This window comes from Furipterus horrens, unplaced genomic scaffold, assembly GCF_987537825.1.
Source record: "Furipterus horrens unplaced genomic scaffold, mFurHor1.1.pri manual_scaffold_4, whole genome shotgun sequence".
Lineage (NCBI taxonomy): Eukaryota > Metazoa > Chordata > Mammalia > Chiroptera > Furipteridae > Furipterus > Furipterus horrens.
In genome coordinates, this window is record NW_028327174.1 from 74,182,049 (window position 1) to 74,200,520 (window position 18,472).

An 18,472-nucleotide genomic window follows, 5' to 3' on the forward strand; every position below is an offset into this window, starting at 1 on the left:
GGCAAGGAGAGATCAACAGTAAGTTTATATGTAGCCTCTCCTGTGTTCAGTCACCATTCTGAGTACCTTGTCCACCTATTCATTCTTTCAGCCCTTACAACAACCATATGACATAGGTACTATTATTAAGCTAGTTTTCAGATAAGGAAACTGAAAATGGCAAGATCAACTAAATTGCACACACCATAATTAATTCATAAATTAAATCCAGACAATCTGGCCACAGAGTTATGTTTCTAGCCTACTTACCTACGTGACCCCAACTGCATTAAGTGTTGCACCTAAGTAGGATGTGTGCTGAGAACTAACTCATGAATGGGTTATGCACTGGAAGCTGTTCCACTAGCGTAGGGGCTGTGATAGCTTGTTTGGAATCTGTTCAATATAAAACAAGAGGGAGGACTTGGAGGTAGTAAATAGAGAAACAGTTCTTTCTAGGAGTGCTACTAACATGGTTAAATTTTACTCTTTTTTCTTTTATGAGTTATGCTAGTAACTTTATATAATTAAATGGGACCTTTAATTTTTTCTCAATCAATTGTAGAATATGTTTTGACATTGTATTTTGTAAAACAGGATAGTAGCACTTCTGTGTAGTTCTCTTCCATCCACTAAAGTTTTCTAACCTCAGTCATTTGCACTTTAATTTTTTATTAAGTTTCATAAAATTTACATTCTATGTTGTACACATATGATTTCTACAGGTTCTGAGTATAGGTTGAATCCAAAAGTTTTAAAACCAATGGAATATTTACATAATGGCAATTATAAGTACATTCTGCAGAATTAAGACATAAACTCTGATTCTTCACTATTCAAGGCCTTTTGTGAATGTCTGTTGGAAGCTGATAGTTGATTAAATTGTATGTATAAACCAATAGATTATTTTTTAAATGGGCCAGAGCTCATTCAATGGTGCTTTAGAGGGATTAGTCGAGTAAACTGAGGAATCCCTTTATGCCAGCATGTTTTTTTCAGGGATTAATTAGTTGTTATAGTTAAAGTAGCTTCCTTTTATTGGGGAGGGAGGTTAATTAATTGGTTTATGTCTGGCCATAACTGCTCATTGATAGTGTTGACATAAACATTTGATTAATCTCCCTTTTACTCAGAGTCCTGTCATTTTATCTATAATGAGCGTGTCCATTTTCTTTCCTAACTTTTCTAGATTTACTTCTCTCTCCAGGTGTACACTAGGATGAGGCTTCCCTTGCAATGTGTTTTCCATTAGCATGCCTCGATTTATTGTCAGATCTTCAAGATCTCCTGAAGTCTCTTGTCCATTTATGTCCCCTCTCTCTATCCTGTTATCCTTGATGTTGTGAACTTAAAACGTTATTATTCCTTTATCAACTTGTTAGTGATACATTAGGGAGAAGGCCATAATACATGAGTTTGAATTTCAAAAGTCATGGACAGAATCATTATTAGTTCTGATAACTTATTTTTTTTCTTTAACAAAATAAAAATCAATGAATTAAACATAGTTTATTCAGGTGGAAATTAAAACATCATAATTACATTCTATCATTCCAAGGGAATTGTGAGAATATAATATATATTTTAAAGTATTTGACTCCTAATTTAGAGAATTTAAATTAAGACGTGTGTTTTTTGACATAGAAATCTAGATAAAAACAATAGTGATCCAGTTATTATAATTTAATATTACAATGACCAAGTTTTTTTTATGTGATTTGTACATCATCATAGAGCTGTGATTCAGGATGCCTGATTTGTGTTTTATTTCTTTAGCATTTTACCACAAAATATTTTGATATTTTTTATACATTTTATGAACATTGTCTCCCAAGCACTAGAAATTATTTGGTTCCATTTTACTTTTAGCATTTATGGGGCATTTATAAAGCACACTGTCAACATTTGCCTCTTCATATTCTATTTCCTATGCTTCCACTTCTGACCATTTCTACTGTTCCCTCTCTCTGATTGACCTCTTAGTCTCAGAAGATGTATAAACAAGATCAACCTTCTCTCCCTGCAGAGTTGAAGCGCAGACTTGGCCCCAGAGTTCACCATCAGATGTTCTGAGACTCCAGCCACCACTTTATAATAGCGACTGACTCTACTGATGATCACATTTACTTTGCAATAAATCGAGAGTGTCCCAATTATAAGGACTCTGTAAAATTTACTTTCTAACTGGTCTTCAAACATTTTAAAAACATCCATTTATATAATTATTTTATAAGTATGAAAATTAAATGTCATTTTCATGAACTAAGAAATAGTTTAACATATTTTGTGCTTACCACAACACTTTTTAAGTCTTTAGATGTATTAATCCATATTTTTCGCTAGTCAGGGTAGTCTTTGCCAAAGTTTATTTAAATTTTGAGCTCAACAAAATAGCTTTGTCTACTGGTCTTCAGGGTCAAATTTTTTAAGTTGGTTACCTTAAAGTTAACTTTTGTAATGGAGCACTTAATGCCTTAGGATATAATTTTCTTCATACTGAAAATTGTAAGTGAAAAAATTCATGCAAGAGCAGAATGTTTTGAGCCATGTGTAAGTAAAACCACTATGGAAAATCTAATTTATGATGACATGGGTGAAAGAAATATGACCCTAGTTTCCTGAGTTTTCCTTTATCTTGAAATTCTGCATTCCTGAAAGAGCATGAGACTTTGATGTGGGACTCTATTACACAGGTGTCTTCCTCTTTAGTTAACTGTTTTGACATCCCACAAAAGCAAACCATGCAGGTGGCCTTATTAACTGTCAGTTGAAATTTAAGATAAGACAGAGGTTGTGACATATTGACATATCATAATTCATTAATTGGATAAGTTATTATAGTCATCTGTCTTACTCATGATTGGGATGATATTGCAGCCACCCAGTTACTAAAAGAAACATGTGAATGAAAGCTAAGTTTCTGACTCATATATGAATTAGACAATAACAGTCATAGTGAGGTCTCAGCAAATTTAAATTAAGGGAGAAAGCATGTTTATTACTTTCTCAGATGGGAGTATAGTTGCTGCAAATGTCTTAAATATTTTTAAAGGAGCATATATGGTTTTAAGGCACAAAGTCCTTTTGTAGAAGTAGCAGAACGTCTCCCTCTCTTAGAGCTATTAGCTTGTCACCTACCATTTTATAATATTACACAAGGATCTTACGAAGAGAAAATTCTTTATCCTAAAGGAAGAACTTGGTTAAAAGAATGTTTCAAATCTTGATTCTGAATGTATGATTTCATTTGTACACTTAGCAATCATAGGAAATATATTTTAATATATCTGAATTTCAGTGGGTGTGCTTCACTGTCTTCAAAGTTTATTTTGTCTAAAAATCCTCAATTTAAAACTTTATTCCCATGTATTTAATTATAGTATATCTTGGGTAACTCATTCCTAATTTTCTCTCAAGTTGTATTCAATGAATTTCAAAGGAAATAATGTCTACTCTTGTGATATACCACCTTGTAAAAGAAAAGTACAATTAGGAGGTAAAAAGTATTTATTAAAATCCATGCCCAAGAAATTTCTTACTTCGGATACTGTGATTTCTTTCCTTGTAGTCCTCCTTGGTGCCCTGGGTAGAGTGCTATTAGAAAGACAGATGTGATGTTAGGATTAAGCACATTTTTCTCTTTCTTTATGAATCAAGAATACTAAATGCTTGTATAGGGTTTCTGTATAGGAACTGCCACTCATGGTGTGATTGTGTGACTTCAAGTCTGAGGTAGATAGAAGAAGGAGGAATAAAAGTGATTCTAAGATAATTTTCTATATATGTTCTTAATACATATGGAGTTATAAAAATCTACATGATGTGAAAAATTGCCTGTATGTTCTGTCTTTCTTTGATAAGCATAATTTATTCAGTTAGATTTGTATTGAGTACAAACATTTTAAGAATGACTGTTTTGTGCCTGAATTTTATGTGTTAATCAGCTAGTGACTGTGCAGTTGGGCATAATTAATGAATACCATATGGACATGAAATGAAATATTTTAATGAAAGATGATATTGTTCCTAGTGATTCTTTATATATTACATTTAGAGCCCAGTGGTTCCCCACTCCCCAGCCCCATTGGTGATTTCAAAGTTCAAATGTTACCTTTCCACCATGTAGCAAGAATTATGCTAGATGTATGCCTGAGAAACAGTGGTGCTTTACCTTTCAAATTCCTCACACTCCAATGCAGGACCTATTTAACAAGATAATTCAGCAAGGTATGCTAACTAATCTAACAGGGTACAATTACTCAGTGATTACAGGTTGAGGAAGGAGCCCATACAAAGGCCCTGGAGAAAGAAATGCCATTTCAGCAACTATTCAGCCAAGGAAAAAATGTAACTGAAAATGTGTTTGTTCAGGGTATCTACTGCTGTTTAAAAATAACACCCAAAACATAGTGGCCCCAAACAATAACCATTTTATGATACTTACTGATTTTGTGGGCCTAGGAATTAGACAGGGCACACCTCTAGAGGGAGCTGCTGAGAACCAAAACATCTATAGCTGGAGAATCCACTTTTAAGGTAACTTTATTTCACATGTCCAGCAGCTTAGCTGGAATAGTGACTACACAGGCCTCTCCAGTACGACAATCTCAGGAACATTCTACTTGCTTCATGGTGATCTATTGGTTGAGGAGTGACAAGCCCACCCAGGTTCAATGGGTAGAGGTGGGACAAAGATTTCACCTCTTAATGAAAGGAGCATCAAAGAATGTATTATTGCTCTGTGTTTTAAATTGCTGCAGAATCTGATGAGAGATAAGATTAGAGAAGCAGGCAGAAGTCAGTTTCTGGAGGCTCTTCATGCTGTGTCTAGTAGCTGAGACCTATTTCTTGAATGTTAAGGAAAATTGCCTTGGAAATATATATATATATATATATATATATATATATATTTTGAATAGAGGAAAAATGAGGCCATTTTAAATTGAGGAACATAAGCTTGGTGAGGGGGTAGGGAAGAGATGTGCTTTGGGGAGAGGTGGGAGAAGGGCACCACAGATATAGTGGCAGGAGAGCCAGCAGATCAATGTTAATGGGCATGAGGGTCAGACTGGGAAAAGGGATTTGGGGACTGTTTGGAGATAAAGGTGAAATGAAATCATCATGTTTCTATTTTTGTTGACTCATTGGATAGTGATGTATTTCAATAAAGAATGAATTAATACTGTAATAGTGAAAACAGATGGAAAGAAGAAGGTGGAAAGGAAAAGGTTAGCTTTGGCTTTTATGAATTTGTTATTTCAGTGGAACTATTTCTAGTGTGTGGCTCTGGAGCCCTCACTCTCAGGGCCAGAGATAAAAGATCTGCCTGGAACATTAGCTTAACCATGTTTTATTGATTGAAATGATAGAAAAGGAAGAGATTACTCAAGAAAATTGTATAAAGGTAGGGAGGACTCAGAACAAAACTCTGGTGGCTATATTTATGGGTGAAGTGAGCAAACAACAGAATGTTCTTTTTGTCTGTTTTGCAACATATTCAGAGTTATGGTAGTTTGCTACCTTCTTAAAAGAAAATTGTTTTTTTGTTATTGTTGTTGAAGAATGCCTCATTTTCTGAGACATTTATCATTGTCTTTCAAATTAGTCATGAAATATAGATTAAAAATCCAACATAAAACTCTGGTTAAAATAGTAAATATACTATATATTCTAAGTATATCAAAACTACAGTTTCATATAATCATATCACAAAACAAAATATTGTTTAAGTTCTGTATTTGAGACACTTTTTGAGTTTTTTCAGTGCTTAGAATTATGGGTTCTGGAAGGCTCATTCTATGTGCGTTGCTTTGGGAATGATGGTTATTCAATGTTCTTTTGGAAAAATTTCTGGTGATTCTTTATAGGATTGGGACCTTTAGGGATTGAGATTGCTGAGTTCAAGAAAGAAGAGTGAGTAGTATCTAGGAAGGTTTGAGAAAGGATAAGACTTAATTGTATTCACTTTCAAGAAAACATGTTTTCAAGTGAATTATAAACCTGAGGGGTGAGAGCAGGAGTGAAAAGCTCAACTTCTGTCCTGAGTGGCCTATGCTTATGAAGTAAGAATGTGTAGTAATCTCAAAAGTGATAGGTGAGAACCGAAGGATGTGGTATTAGTAAGACGACTGAGCCTAGGAGGGCAGGGTAATTGTCGGCATTGAAAAATATAGGAAGTCATGTTGTACTAAGTTCACCTGAATATTTATAGAGCCTCCTGTGGGGGCTTAGAGTATTTGGGGGCTCTCAAATGTACCTCTGAATCCCACGAAATTTTTTTTAAACTGTTAACAGCATTTATTTGTACAAGACCATCTTCTAAGTAATTGGCAGCTTAGCCCTCATAAAAACCTTGAGGTAGGTAAAACTATTTTCCTCTGGATGAGAACAAAGGCAAAGAACAGATGACCAGGTCTTCAGGTAGGGCCATCCAGTTCTAGACTGTATTATTAACCAGTATACTAGATCTTTACTGCTAGCATTTCAATTTAATAATCAACAGAAAGTAAATATTTTAATGTGTCACTTCTTGACGCCTGCCTGTTATTTTTGTGTTTCTCCCTCTAAGCTTGAAGTAAATTCAGTTTCCATTACATATCAAATTATAGTCGTTAGAAAGGGTTTTGAGTTAGTAAATATGTTTTTAAGGGTTATACTTCTCAAAGTGAAACACTAATCCCTGCACGTTTAAACCTAATTCTTCCAAATTAAATCTTTCTAGCATAGTGCCAATACATGTTAAAAGAATAAGAAAACATATTTTAAAATATTTATAATTAAACAAAAATTAAGACAATTCAAATACCAACAGTCTCAATTAAGATTTAAAAAAAAAAAACTTCTTAATAGCCAATGGAAATAATGAATGATAGATTGTGTGATGTTCAAATATTACATTTTGGTGACTATTAATAATGCACATGTGCTTTATGTCTGGGTTTAATTTTATTTTTGAGGATGAAAACTAAGGAATAAGATTAAATAAATTTTACTTCTGCATGGAACTCCACAACAGAAATAGAATATTTTATAAAATTCTTGTACGGAACCATTAAAATCTAACACTATTTTGAGGAGAACTTAAAGAAGAGATGAACATAATTTCACTCTTCTTCTATTTTTTTTTCCCTTTAATTAAGAAGTGTTGCATGAATCCCAGTCAAGGACTTTGCGGCTCTCACAGGGCTCAACAGAAGATAAAGTTCTGTGACTGATTGGTCATGTGTGCAATGGACATGGCAATGAGAAGTTATAAATAATATCCCATATTTGCTCACCATGACTAACATGCTGCTTAAAGTTTTTAAAGATAGTATTTACTTGGAAGATATATGAGGAGAGCTGCTTAGATACTAAAAGTATCTTGCCCTTTAACATTTGTTATTGACTATTCTAGATTTCTATGTAAGTGACCTGTTGGATGAAATTATTTAATGTTATCTATTTAAATGCTGCAGAGTATCTATTGAAAATAGATTTATTTGCGACTAGAAGAGATGATTTTCTGTATGAAGTATAAAATTACTATTATAATGTCTTAGAGATAATTCCAGATTCACAAGGCAATGAGTTAATAGTAAAAGAAGCATTAAAATATTGTAATTTGTAATCAGTGTGCAGGAAGATGATATGCTAGAACAGGGCACAGCATATAGAAACTAACAAACCAAAGTTTAAATTTTAGTACTGCTATTTACAAGAGGTATAAGTGGTACAAGTGAATGAATTAATGTTTAAATGCTACCAATGTCACCCCAATAAATTCAATAAAGGAAAAAATTCCTAAAAATCAGCAAAAAAGAAAAAAGAAAGAAAGAAGAAAATAAATGTAAACTGCCTGTCATTTAATAAGAACACAATAAGATGAATGTGTTTCTTTAGTTCAGTCCCTCTCTATATCATGGTTCACTAATCACAGCCTCACTGTATCGTGGGATTTTAAAAAATATTATATTTAATTATTTATCACAGATTTTTTTGCTATATCGTGGGATTTTGTAGTACTGTATACGTATGTTGTTAAAGTTATGTAGGTTTAAGAGTGTAGAATAAATGTAAGTAAGGTTCCTACTTTGTGGGGGGATCTAGAACGTAATACCCGCAATAAGTGAGGGAATACTGTATACTTTTGATAATTCCATTCCTGAGACAATTTCCCTAGCTTAAATGATGATGCTGTAACATGCCCTTAGTTGATAATGCTACTCAGTATACATTAATCAATCATTTAGTTATTGGACACATACCAACACCATGAGAAGTGCTCAAGATGCAAAAAAATGAATACAATATATGAGGTCTGTTTGGAAAAGTCCTTGGTAGCCAAGGATAGTGGACTGGAATGCACATGCATGAACAATGATGTCTTCACTGTACTAGTCAGTGGGGGCAGTAGATGCTATTGAGTGAGCATGTATACTCTGTGGCCCTCTCCTTCAAAATGACTGAGCAAGTAGAGCAATGACTGTACATCAAATTTTATATTAAGCTTGAGCATTCTGGTGATTGGCAGCTTCATCACAACAATGCGCCCACTCATGCATCACGTCTTGGGCAAAGGTTTTGGTGAAACATCAAATCACCCAGGTCACTTAGTCCCTCTACAGCCCACATTTGGTGCCCTGCAACTTCTGGCTTTTCCCAAAACTAAAATCACCTTTGAAAGGGAAGAGAGTTTAGACTGTCGATAAGATTCAGGAAAATATGACAGGGCAGCTGATGGCAATTGGGAGAACTGTGTGAAGTCCCAAGGTACCTACTTTGAAGGGAACTGAGGTGTCATTGTCCCATGTACAATATTTTTGTATCTTGTATCTTCTTCAATAAATGTGTGTATTTTTTAATAGTATGTGGCTGGATACTTTCTGGATAGACCTCATTTCTGTCTTGGTGAACGTTAAACAATCAGTTCAGAAAAAAGACATTTACCATGATAAATTGAATATGATAAAGACCTATGGACAAGTGGAAGAAAAAACTAACTCTGGACTTGAACTATGCTTCAAACTAAGTTGATGTCATTGATGTCTGAGTGATATTTTGAAGTACAATGATGATTTGGTAATGTGGAAAAGAGAAGGAGTAGTTTCAGATAAAGGCATCCTCGTGAGAAAATCCTTGGACCCATGGGAAAGAGGCCATAGGCAAGGAGAAAAGGTGTGGTGATAACAGAGAGCATGCAGTGGGGGATGTGCAGAGGAAGTGAAGCTATAAACAGGGATGAGGAGATAAGGCAAAGTGTTCCATAAACCAAACCTTGGAGCTTGGATTTTATCCTGCAAACAATAGGCTATAGCAATTTTTAAAAAAGACATTGACATCCATTCTGTTGGATGTTAATTCTGTTGACTATGAGAAGAATAATTTGATTTGCCTGGAAATAAAAATGGACTGATAACAAAGAGTCTAGTGTTGTTAGAATCCACAAAAGAAAGGACAAGGAGGTAAAAAAAAAATGTGGGTAAAAATCAGGGCAACTCCATATTGTTCAGTGGAGAAAATGTTGGTGACATAAATTTACATAGCAAAATCGAAGAGAGAGAAGATCATCTGAAGAAGGGGGAAATTAATTAAGTTTTGAACATTTTTGGAATATCTGGGAAAAATGTAGATGATAGATAAAGGTGGAGTTAATCTAAGAAGTATCAAGGAGACATTTAGAAAAGAGTCTCTGAGTTTAGGCTTTAGATTTCAGCATGAAATACAGATGTGATATAAAAAGAATGGAGAGAAATTAGCTGATGCCTAAGATTATGACTTTGAAAATATTCATGGTGCTAGTACAAAATTTGTGGGTGGGAATAGTGAGTGGACCTGTATTTGGGAAATAGGAGTAGCTGGAGAAATGGCTGTTGCATGAAGCAAGGGGAGATCAGGCTTTCTAGAAGAAGAGAGGAATAAACAGTATCTAATGCAGCAGCTGGATGAGGGGACTGGTTATGCAAATTGGAGGTGGGCTGGGAGGAAGGGGCTTAAGGGAGGAAAAGTAGGACAATGTAATAACATAAACAATAAAATATAAAATAAAAAAACAAAGCAGCAGCTGGATAGAAGATGAGATGTTCCTTGAGATCATTAGATTACGCTGATTATGCTGTTTGATTTAGGAAACTACAAGCTTCTTTTTTTTTCCTTACAAGGTTGTAGATATTCTGTAGAGCACAGCTCCTTCAGTTTCATTTGGCATAGGAACTGCCTGGGGATTCTGTTAAAATGCAGATTCTGATTCAGTAGGTTCAGGGTAATACCTGAGATTCACTATTTCTAATAAGCCTCAGGTGGTGCCTGTTTTGTTGGTCTATGGACAGCATTTTTGAGTAGCGAGGTTTTGGTGGTTAATAAAAATGGATGACCACAATTCAGGATGTTTAGTTTGAGAAGCTTTCTTTCCTTACAGTAACTAGATATTACAGTCCCACACAGGAATTTGCACTGGTGCTGGATTAGAAAGTTCTGACAATTTGAATCTTTCTGTGTATTGGACACCAGATGAGTTTCATTCCTCCCCCACTCCCTTACCCCATGGCTGTCTCTAATCTCCTTATCCCTTCCGTGTTATGGAAAATAAAAAGAATTCCCTTGATATTACACTTTATCAGGTAGATGAGCTGTTATGTCCTTTCGTAGAACCCACAGTGAACCTCAAAATATTTCTTTCTTTTGTTTTGTTACTGCTATTTTTGCCATTCATTTGCTAGAGTCTCATTAGACAACATTTCAGGAAAAAAATATGCAATCTTCAGCCCAGATGTCTGAAAAGCCTTAGTTTACTGGTGCTCTGACTTTATGTATCTACCCCACGTGCCTCAGAGCTGTGTCTACATGTTCTTTTTGTCTGTTTTACTAATAAATTGTGTTAGCTGTACCTACTCACCTGCTTTTTCCTAGTCTGTTTGTAAATCTGAAACTTGGGAAATGCTATTCCAAGCACTCTGGAGAAAAAAATGCTTTTCTGCTATGTAGGAAGGCAGAGGCAGATTAAAAACAAACAAACAACAACAACAAAAAAAAAAAAAAACTAAGAAAAATAAAGGGATCTAGAGGTTTTGTGGAAAGTATTTGAATCTTGAGTTTAGTGGGATTACATGGAAATTGACAACATGCATGCAAATGACACAGTATTGGTTGAATATCTGATCTGTAATAATTAAAAAGAAAAAGGAAGAATCAACTATAGAGTTTTTAGCTCACAGGACTAAAGAAAATGATGATGCTGCCAGGGGAAATCTAGAAATGAGAAGGAACGATCTGATTAAAACCTTGGTAATAAAAGAAGGAATGTGATGAGTTTGATGTGTTGATTGAGGATCATGGAAGTGGACCTCTTTTACTCAGTTGATATTGACGGCTGGGAGTGTGTTGCAGACATTAATTCACATTTCTGGTTGATCTTACTTGAAATTTTGGGTAAGAAACAAATTGCTAAGTAAAAGAATGTATGTAAATATTTGAGGAAAGAGGACATAAGAAAACTCATTTCTTTTAAGAGATGGGTTAAGGAAGAAGGCCTTTGAAGAAAAGACAAAATGGACAAGAATGATGGTGGACAAATCCAATGAGCCTATTGGTGCAACAGTCTATGAAAGAGAGACTGAAAAGGGCAGAGGGAACAATGGGGTCAAATACAAAGATGTTTGAGTACAGTGAGAATTTAATACAGCTCTTGTGTTCTTCCAGTAACAATTTCACAAGTACAAGGAAACCAGGGCATAAGTCAAGTTTCAAAAAATTGAAGTATGAAGGCTTATTATAAAAATATAGGGAGCAAGTATTCTCTGTAATATATTAGAAAGCACATGTGTCATAAAAACAAATTGATTTTGGCCAAGTCAATTGACCTCTCTAAATGTTGTTGTTTCATTTCTGTACTAGAAATTATGACATTTCTTAAAATCATGGAGGAAAAACCAACATTGTCATCTCCCCTGCTGAAATTTTTCTTCCATTTGGAGCGTTATAGGACAAGTCATAGTGGTGAACCTATAGGTAGCTCTCTTGCTCTTGGGTTGACGAAGTAGGCTGAGATGTTCACAAAAGATTTTATTTACTTTAGGTGAATTTATTTTCAAATTTAAATTTAAAAAACATTATTCTAATTTAATTGAGCCATGTTGATTTTTATTTTAAATTATCCTGTTTATTATTGTTACTGAGGTGGTTTGGCCAGTTGTGGCAGCTGACTCAGTTCCCAGAGTACTTAGAATCCAGAAAGCAATACTTTATGCAAATAATAGCATATCTCCAATGAAATGTGAAAAACAAGTGCTCTGTGAACCTGAAAAGCTTCCCGACATCAGGACTCGTTCCTGTCTAACGTGGCAGTTTTAAGTACCTCCGTACGCTCAGCACAGACTGGCTCAGGGGAGTCAGAGTTAACTTAGGAAATAAATCATCATCTTAAGAACTCTGTCCTTTGACTAAAATACCCTCTGGTTGGCAGCAAGGCCACTGGATTGACTGCAACAGGGCTCCAAGTGCCCTTCCACCCTGATCCCAACACCCCATGGTGTTCCCGTTTCCTTGGAAACTGTGCATGCAACCCCTGGGTTCATGCAGTGTCATCACAATTCACCTGCAAAGTGATTCTCCACTCAGGCATCCATCAGCCCATGACCATCACAGGGTCTGCCACCACGCTGCAGGGCTACTGGGCTTCCCGTAGCCTTCAGAACACTGGTTTCAAACCCCTTGGGAAGTTCAGAAATCAGTTTAACTTAAAATACAACTTTTCCTTTTCTGTATAAAGTATTCACTGCTCTTCAAAACTTGGTTTAAATAATGCATTCTTGTGTGCTTTTTTATCAAGTTTTTATTATTAGGCATTATAATTCAAGAATGCCCAGTTGTCATTTATAGTTGTTCAGTTTGTTTTTGAAGAATTTAACTCCACTTTAATCTCAATTTTTGTATAATTCTTACTTCAGAAAAAAAAATCTGTATAGTTCACTTCCTTAAACACTGTATGATGAAAGATCAACAATAAATTATTGGAAACCAGATATTTTAATCATGTGGTTTTGAAATAAAACATTTAGGTTAAAACAGCAAATTAGAAGAATTTATTAAAATAAGGACTCGTTTCATACTCTAATTTTTATTTTAAGAAGGAGATCTTTCTGTTGTGTATGTAAAGCTTTAGCTTTTCTGAAGTTTTCATAGTCATTTACAAAGGTTAAATATTGTATAAGGTGAAATAATACTGCTTAAAATAATGTGAATAGTATCACACAGGCTTAATTTTGGAGTCAATGACAACATACTTTATCATAAGGGTGCACTCCATTATCTCTTAGTGTGTTCATAATCAAATGTCATGATGTATATGTTACATTATCATAATTTTCTAATTAATTTATTCTTTATCCATGTGTATACATGTTCCAGTTGCATTTCATTAACTCAGTTTTCTTGTAAGTTTGTGCTTTCTTTCCATGTTCAAAAAATCTCTTTAATACAATTTCTCTGTTTCTTCTCATACAGTCTGGCAGCCAGATATGCACCTCAGTCTAATCACAGTGGAATTGCAACCAGTCAGAAAAAGCCTACTAGGTCAGTTAATGTCTCATTTATTGCTTATTAGTAATGATAAAGTAAATGCCCAGTGATATTTTGTCCCATCATTCTAATTTTTTTCCCAAAATTACATACTTCTGGATGAAAAGTTTAGAGGACTGAATTCTTCCAAGAGGAGATTCTTGTGCAGTTTCAGGGACGAGCATGTTTGTGTCAGAGCGTTAAAATGGGGTTCATCTTCTTCTAGTTTTGTCAGACATAGTGCTATAACTGGGCCAAAGTCTAGGTTTTAGGCTTAGAGAAAGTCAAAGAAAAAATTGCTTTGAGGGCTCCGTTCCAGGTCACGAATCTGAAAGTTATGCACCAAGATTATTAATGCTTTTTGAGATAAGCATGCATTGATTATTGCATTTTTTAAAAGCAGAATTAAGAAACATTGGCCAATTTTGGGAGGGGGGGTTGTAGTTAGTGCCAGGTCATCCTGGACTGTTTGGAAAATACTGGTATATAGAAACATGCTGCAAGTGTTTGGTTCTCTGTTAAGTTGCCGAAGGCATGATGGTGGAGCTGAAGGAAGCCACAGCAAATGTGTCTGGACCCCTGACACATTTGCTCACTCACTGGCGGAGTATCTCAGGGGTGCTTCACTAGTCACTGCTGGAATAATGAAGCATATTATGCAATGTTTGACTGCAAGGATTGCTCATTATGAAGCCTTGAATGGCGATATGTGCTCTTCCCCTTGCCTTGGTTTTCTATAGTATTTAAAATTATTCTGGAGAGACAGATTAAAAGGGAATTTAATTTAAAATTAGAAGGTATGTTATAAATTAGGGTATGCAAAAGACAGTGACCTGCCATGTACATGAGCATTTTTATTATCATTTTCGAGACTTATGCATACAGAATATATTTTAAGTACTTTGATTTAATAGAACATCTCTATTTCTTCTTTTGGGGGGCTTTATTTTCAATTCTCTTTTTATTACTTTGATAGATGATCTGGAGCTCTGGCTGAATGTCAGATTAGGGTAATGAGAAGAGCAAATAAATTTTTAAATTTGTTTTATTTTGTTCTTCTTAGAACTAAAGATCACTTAGCTTCATGGGTCAAAGTAAAGATTAAAATGCATTTTAATTGCTTTCTAGAAACAGATCAACTTTTATTGCAGGCACAGAAAGTTTTGTGACAAAATCTATTTGTACATGTGAGTTTGGAAGGACTTTCTAAATTTATGACTGTTTATACAGGAATAGTTTTCAGGTTTATCATGAATGGGACCTTGGACCAAATTAATGAGTTCAGTTCTTTCTGTAGAGGGAAATCACTGCTCTCATAGCCCCTGTATCTGTGATTATTGTGCTCTACTTACAACGTCTGTAGATCAATTTGAACAAAAGTTTAAATGCTGGAATCATTTGGAAAAAATTCTAATCTTGTGTATGACACAACCTCTAATTAGCAAAATAGCTGATGAGATTCTTTATTAGTCACATGTATTTAAACTCCAAAACACAGTCAGCGTTTTGAAACTATTAACTATTCCAAGAAATCAACACTTCTGTTTTTAAGCCAGTATTTGTGTTTTCCTGATGGTCATTCCATTTTACAATTGATAAAGTATTTATTGATATATTATTTAAGCATTCAATTTCCTAACAATCCATGGAAATAATATATCAAGTAATACTATGCACTGAATTAAAATGTGAATATTGTCACAACTGATAGTGAAATTGTGATATATTAGGCATCAATATAACAGATATAAACATTCTTTTATTTTAGAAAAATCTGAAAAGAGAACAGGAAAAATTCCAGTAAGTTCTGGGTAGTTTTTGTTTTTCTTTTAAAATAAAAATGATCACAGCAGTACACAGTGGCATTCACATGGTGGCAGCAAATACTACCAAAGTGGCTGGCAACTTTTAATATCATGGATTGAAATATGTCTTAGAATGCCAATATCTAGTTCTTAATGTCTCATTTTTAAGTTATGCGGATTGAGCTTATTATATATACAGTACATATTAGCAGTGTAAAATAATATAGTAATTGCACACTTTAGGCACAATTCATAGAAAAATTGATACTTGAAATTTTAATATGGAAACTGTTTAAACAGTAAAATAAATGATTCAGTGTGATATTTATAGACCAAATAAAGTAACTGCAGATTATAACTTCCTTTCAAACTTCTCCTAATTTTAAAATATCTGCACATATTTTCTGATATTTTATCCTTCATACACAAAGAAGAGCTGAAGCTACTGAGGCTGTAGGTATATCTTAAGTTGTCTTTCTGTTAACAGAGATTTTCTTCTTTGGAGACCTGCTTCCTTTCTTGTTAGATTGACTTTATCATCACTTAGCCACACTTGGGAGATGGAGTCTAGGTGCTTACTTTTGGAAAGAGAATGAAAGATTTTATGAGAGTCAGACTGGTCAAAATTATTTAACTCATGACCTTGCTCTCTCTTCACTCCATGTTTTAAAAAAGGTAACTAGCTCATATAGTCGATAAATATTTACCGTTTGCAACTGGTTCAGTAACTTCATTCTTCTTGTTATCGATGGACAAGTTGATTTAGGATACATCTACCAAATATACAAAATGTCCCATACATTGAAAAGAACAACTTACCAACAACTGCAGGTAGCTGATTAATGCTCTGAGAATGTAATAAAAATAAGTGTTATTACTTCCCTTGCTTTTTATGTAATTGTTACAGTACCTTAAGGTCAAATTTTTATTCATCAGGATGTGGTAAGTATGATTTTCTTTTACAGTTAAAGGTGACTTTATTTCTAATTGATCTATAATATTAATATACTTTGGAGCCATATTTATTGAAAAGGGAAACAGTATTTTTCTGAAGATTCTCAAAACTTACGTGTAGCTATTTGTTTGTCACTTAAAGCAACATTTTATGCTAGATAAGTTTTAGAACATCATATATTGTGATTTTCCCATTAACTTTTCCCTTCTTAGAACCTCCTGCTCCCAACCTTTTCATATTGTACAGTAATGATGTCATTTTTCTTACACTGCTTCAGGCTTCCAGGTCCCTCCAGGGTTCCGGCCGCAAGCAGCAGCAGCAAGGTCCAGGGAGCCTCCAACTTAAATAGGAGGAGCCAGAGCTTTAACAGCATTGACAAAAACAAGCCTCCAATGTATGCAAATGGCAATGAAAAAGGTAAACATTAGCCTGTTACAACGTGATGGCATCAGTCTGACCCATGCATATCATAAATTAACTGCTAAGTCTGATATTTGAGCAGTGTTACAGCTTTTGGAATGGAAGTGCTCTCAGTGAAATTTCCTGTGTGTTTTAACTGCCCCCTCCTGAATTCCAGCTTTCTTCAGGCCTTTCTTATCCCAAGAAAATGTTAAGGAAACAGACTCATTTATGTTAAAGTGGTTAATTACATACAGCATAAAATCTGTTTCTCAAAATAGTTTCTCCCAGATGCATGTAAACAGCATTTTCTTTTGCCTTCTCATGTTTTATGAACATTTCTCCTAAAATCACATACAGTAGTCCCTCTCTACATTGCGGTTCACTTATCACGGCCTCACTGTATCGTGGGATTTTTAAAAATATTATATTTAATTATTTATCGCGGATTTTTCACTATATCGCAGGGTTTTGCGGTACTGTATACGTATGTTGTTAAAGTTATGTAGGTTTAAGAGTGTAGAATAAGTTTAAGAGCATAAGTAGTGTTTATAAAAGTGTGGAAAAGATTAATAAGGGAGTGGGAATGGTTTATAAGTGTGTGGGAAGGGTTTATAAAGCCTTAAAATATATATAAATACTAAAATAAATGTAAGGTTCCTATTTTGTGGATTTTCACCTATCGCGGGGGCGTCTAGAACATAATACCCATGATAAGTGAAGGAATACTGTATCTCTATTAAATTTATTTGAATCCTTAGCTTTAGTTAATGTAAGTACCCTAGTGTTCTGGGCAGTTAAGGTTGGAGCATCAAAATTTGAGACCTGATTACGATGGTTATTTAATCTCCGAAAGCAGCAGGACACAGCAATATTATGGCTTTAGTTTTTTCTAGAGACAGATGATTCATGTTTATTTTATTTTACTGAAAGGATGCCTAATAGAAATAGCAAAACTCAAAGTTATCAGGAAGAAAGAGCACACAGTTGAAGTCTATGCTAAAGTCAGGTTATATATTACCTATGTGATGCACAATTTCCTGTTATGTACAAAATGTGCATTTAAAGAGGTGCTGGCTTGATGCCTCTCACTGTGGATCAAGGTTCAAACAAGAAGGTATGTAGTTTACACCTAAACCATGAGAAAATCGAGAAGCTGTACTGTTGTAAGGAAGGTGACTGTACGCGGGACTAGGGCATTCTGCTAGACTTTGAGGTAGAGTTTTCAAAACAATAGAATTTTAACTTCTCTTCATGATATTGAACACTATGGGCAAAAAAGACATGAAATTCAAAAGTGACAACTATGCTTAGTTAATAGAACAGCTGGCAATGTGGTTTAACTAATCTAACTAGGCAGGAACATTTTGCTCAGATTAGATCATTTCAAATTATTTCCTATAGGTGATCTGATCAGACAACTTTTCCTTACTCAGACATGAGTTGACAAGTGTAATCTATGATTTAGATACTGTTGTAAGAATTTCCCATCCACTAACACAAAATTGGACAGACTATAAATCCCTGAAAGCAAAATATCCCCAGTGTTTTGGTTGAATGGAGAAAGAAGAAATTAGTATGTATTTGGAAGTTAGGTGTTTGTCTTTAAAATATAGAATAAACAAATTGATTGAAGAGCCTAAGATATATTACTGAGTACTTATACTTTCCCTGGGGATTAGGGAGAGGCCAATTTCTTACCAGAAAAATATTTCCATCGTTTTGTGACTTTCTCAGAAAGTATCATACAGGGCCTGTATGTGCTATGAAATTCTAAAAGAAACTAAACATGTTTAGTCAT

The 18,472-nt window shown here is 34.6% G+C and overlaps 1 protein-coding gene across 3 annotated transcripts in view; it reads left to right on the forward strand.

Moving 5' to 3' along the window:
- Positions 1-18,472, forward strand: part of NAV3 (neuron navigator 3) — a 347,319-nt gene that overhangs the window by 130,603 nt on the left and 198,244 nt on the right. For all 3 annotated transcript variants that reach the window (XM_090273649.1, XM_090273652.1, XM_090273650.1), the window contains exons 6-7: positions 13,459-13,527; positions 16,550-16,689. In XM_090273649.1, the coding sequence (XP_090129775.1) occupies positions 13,459-13,527; positions 16,550-16,689 (209 nt within the window). The remainder of the gene's footprint in view (positions 1-13,458; positions 13,528-16,549; positions 16,690-18,472) is intronic.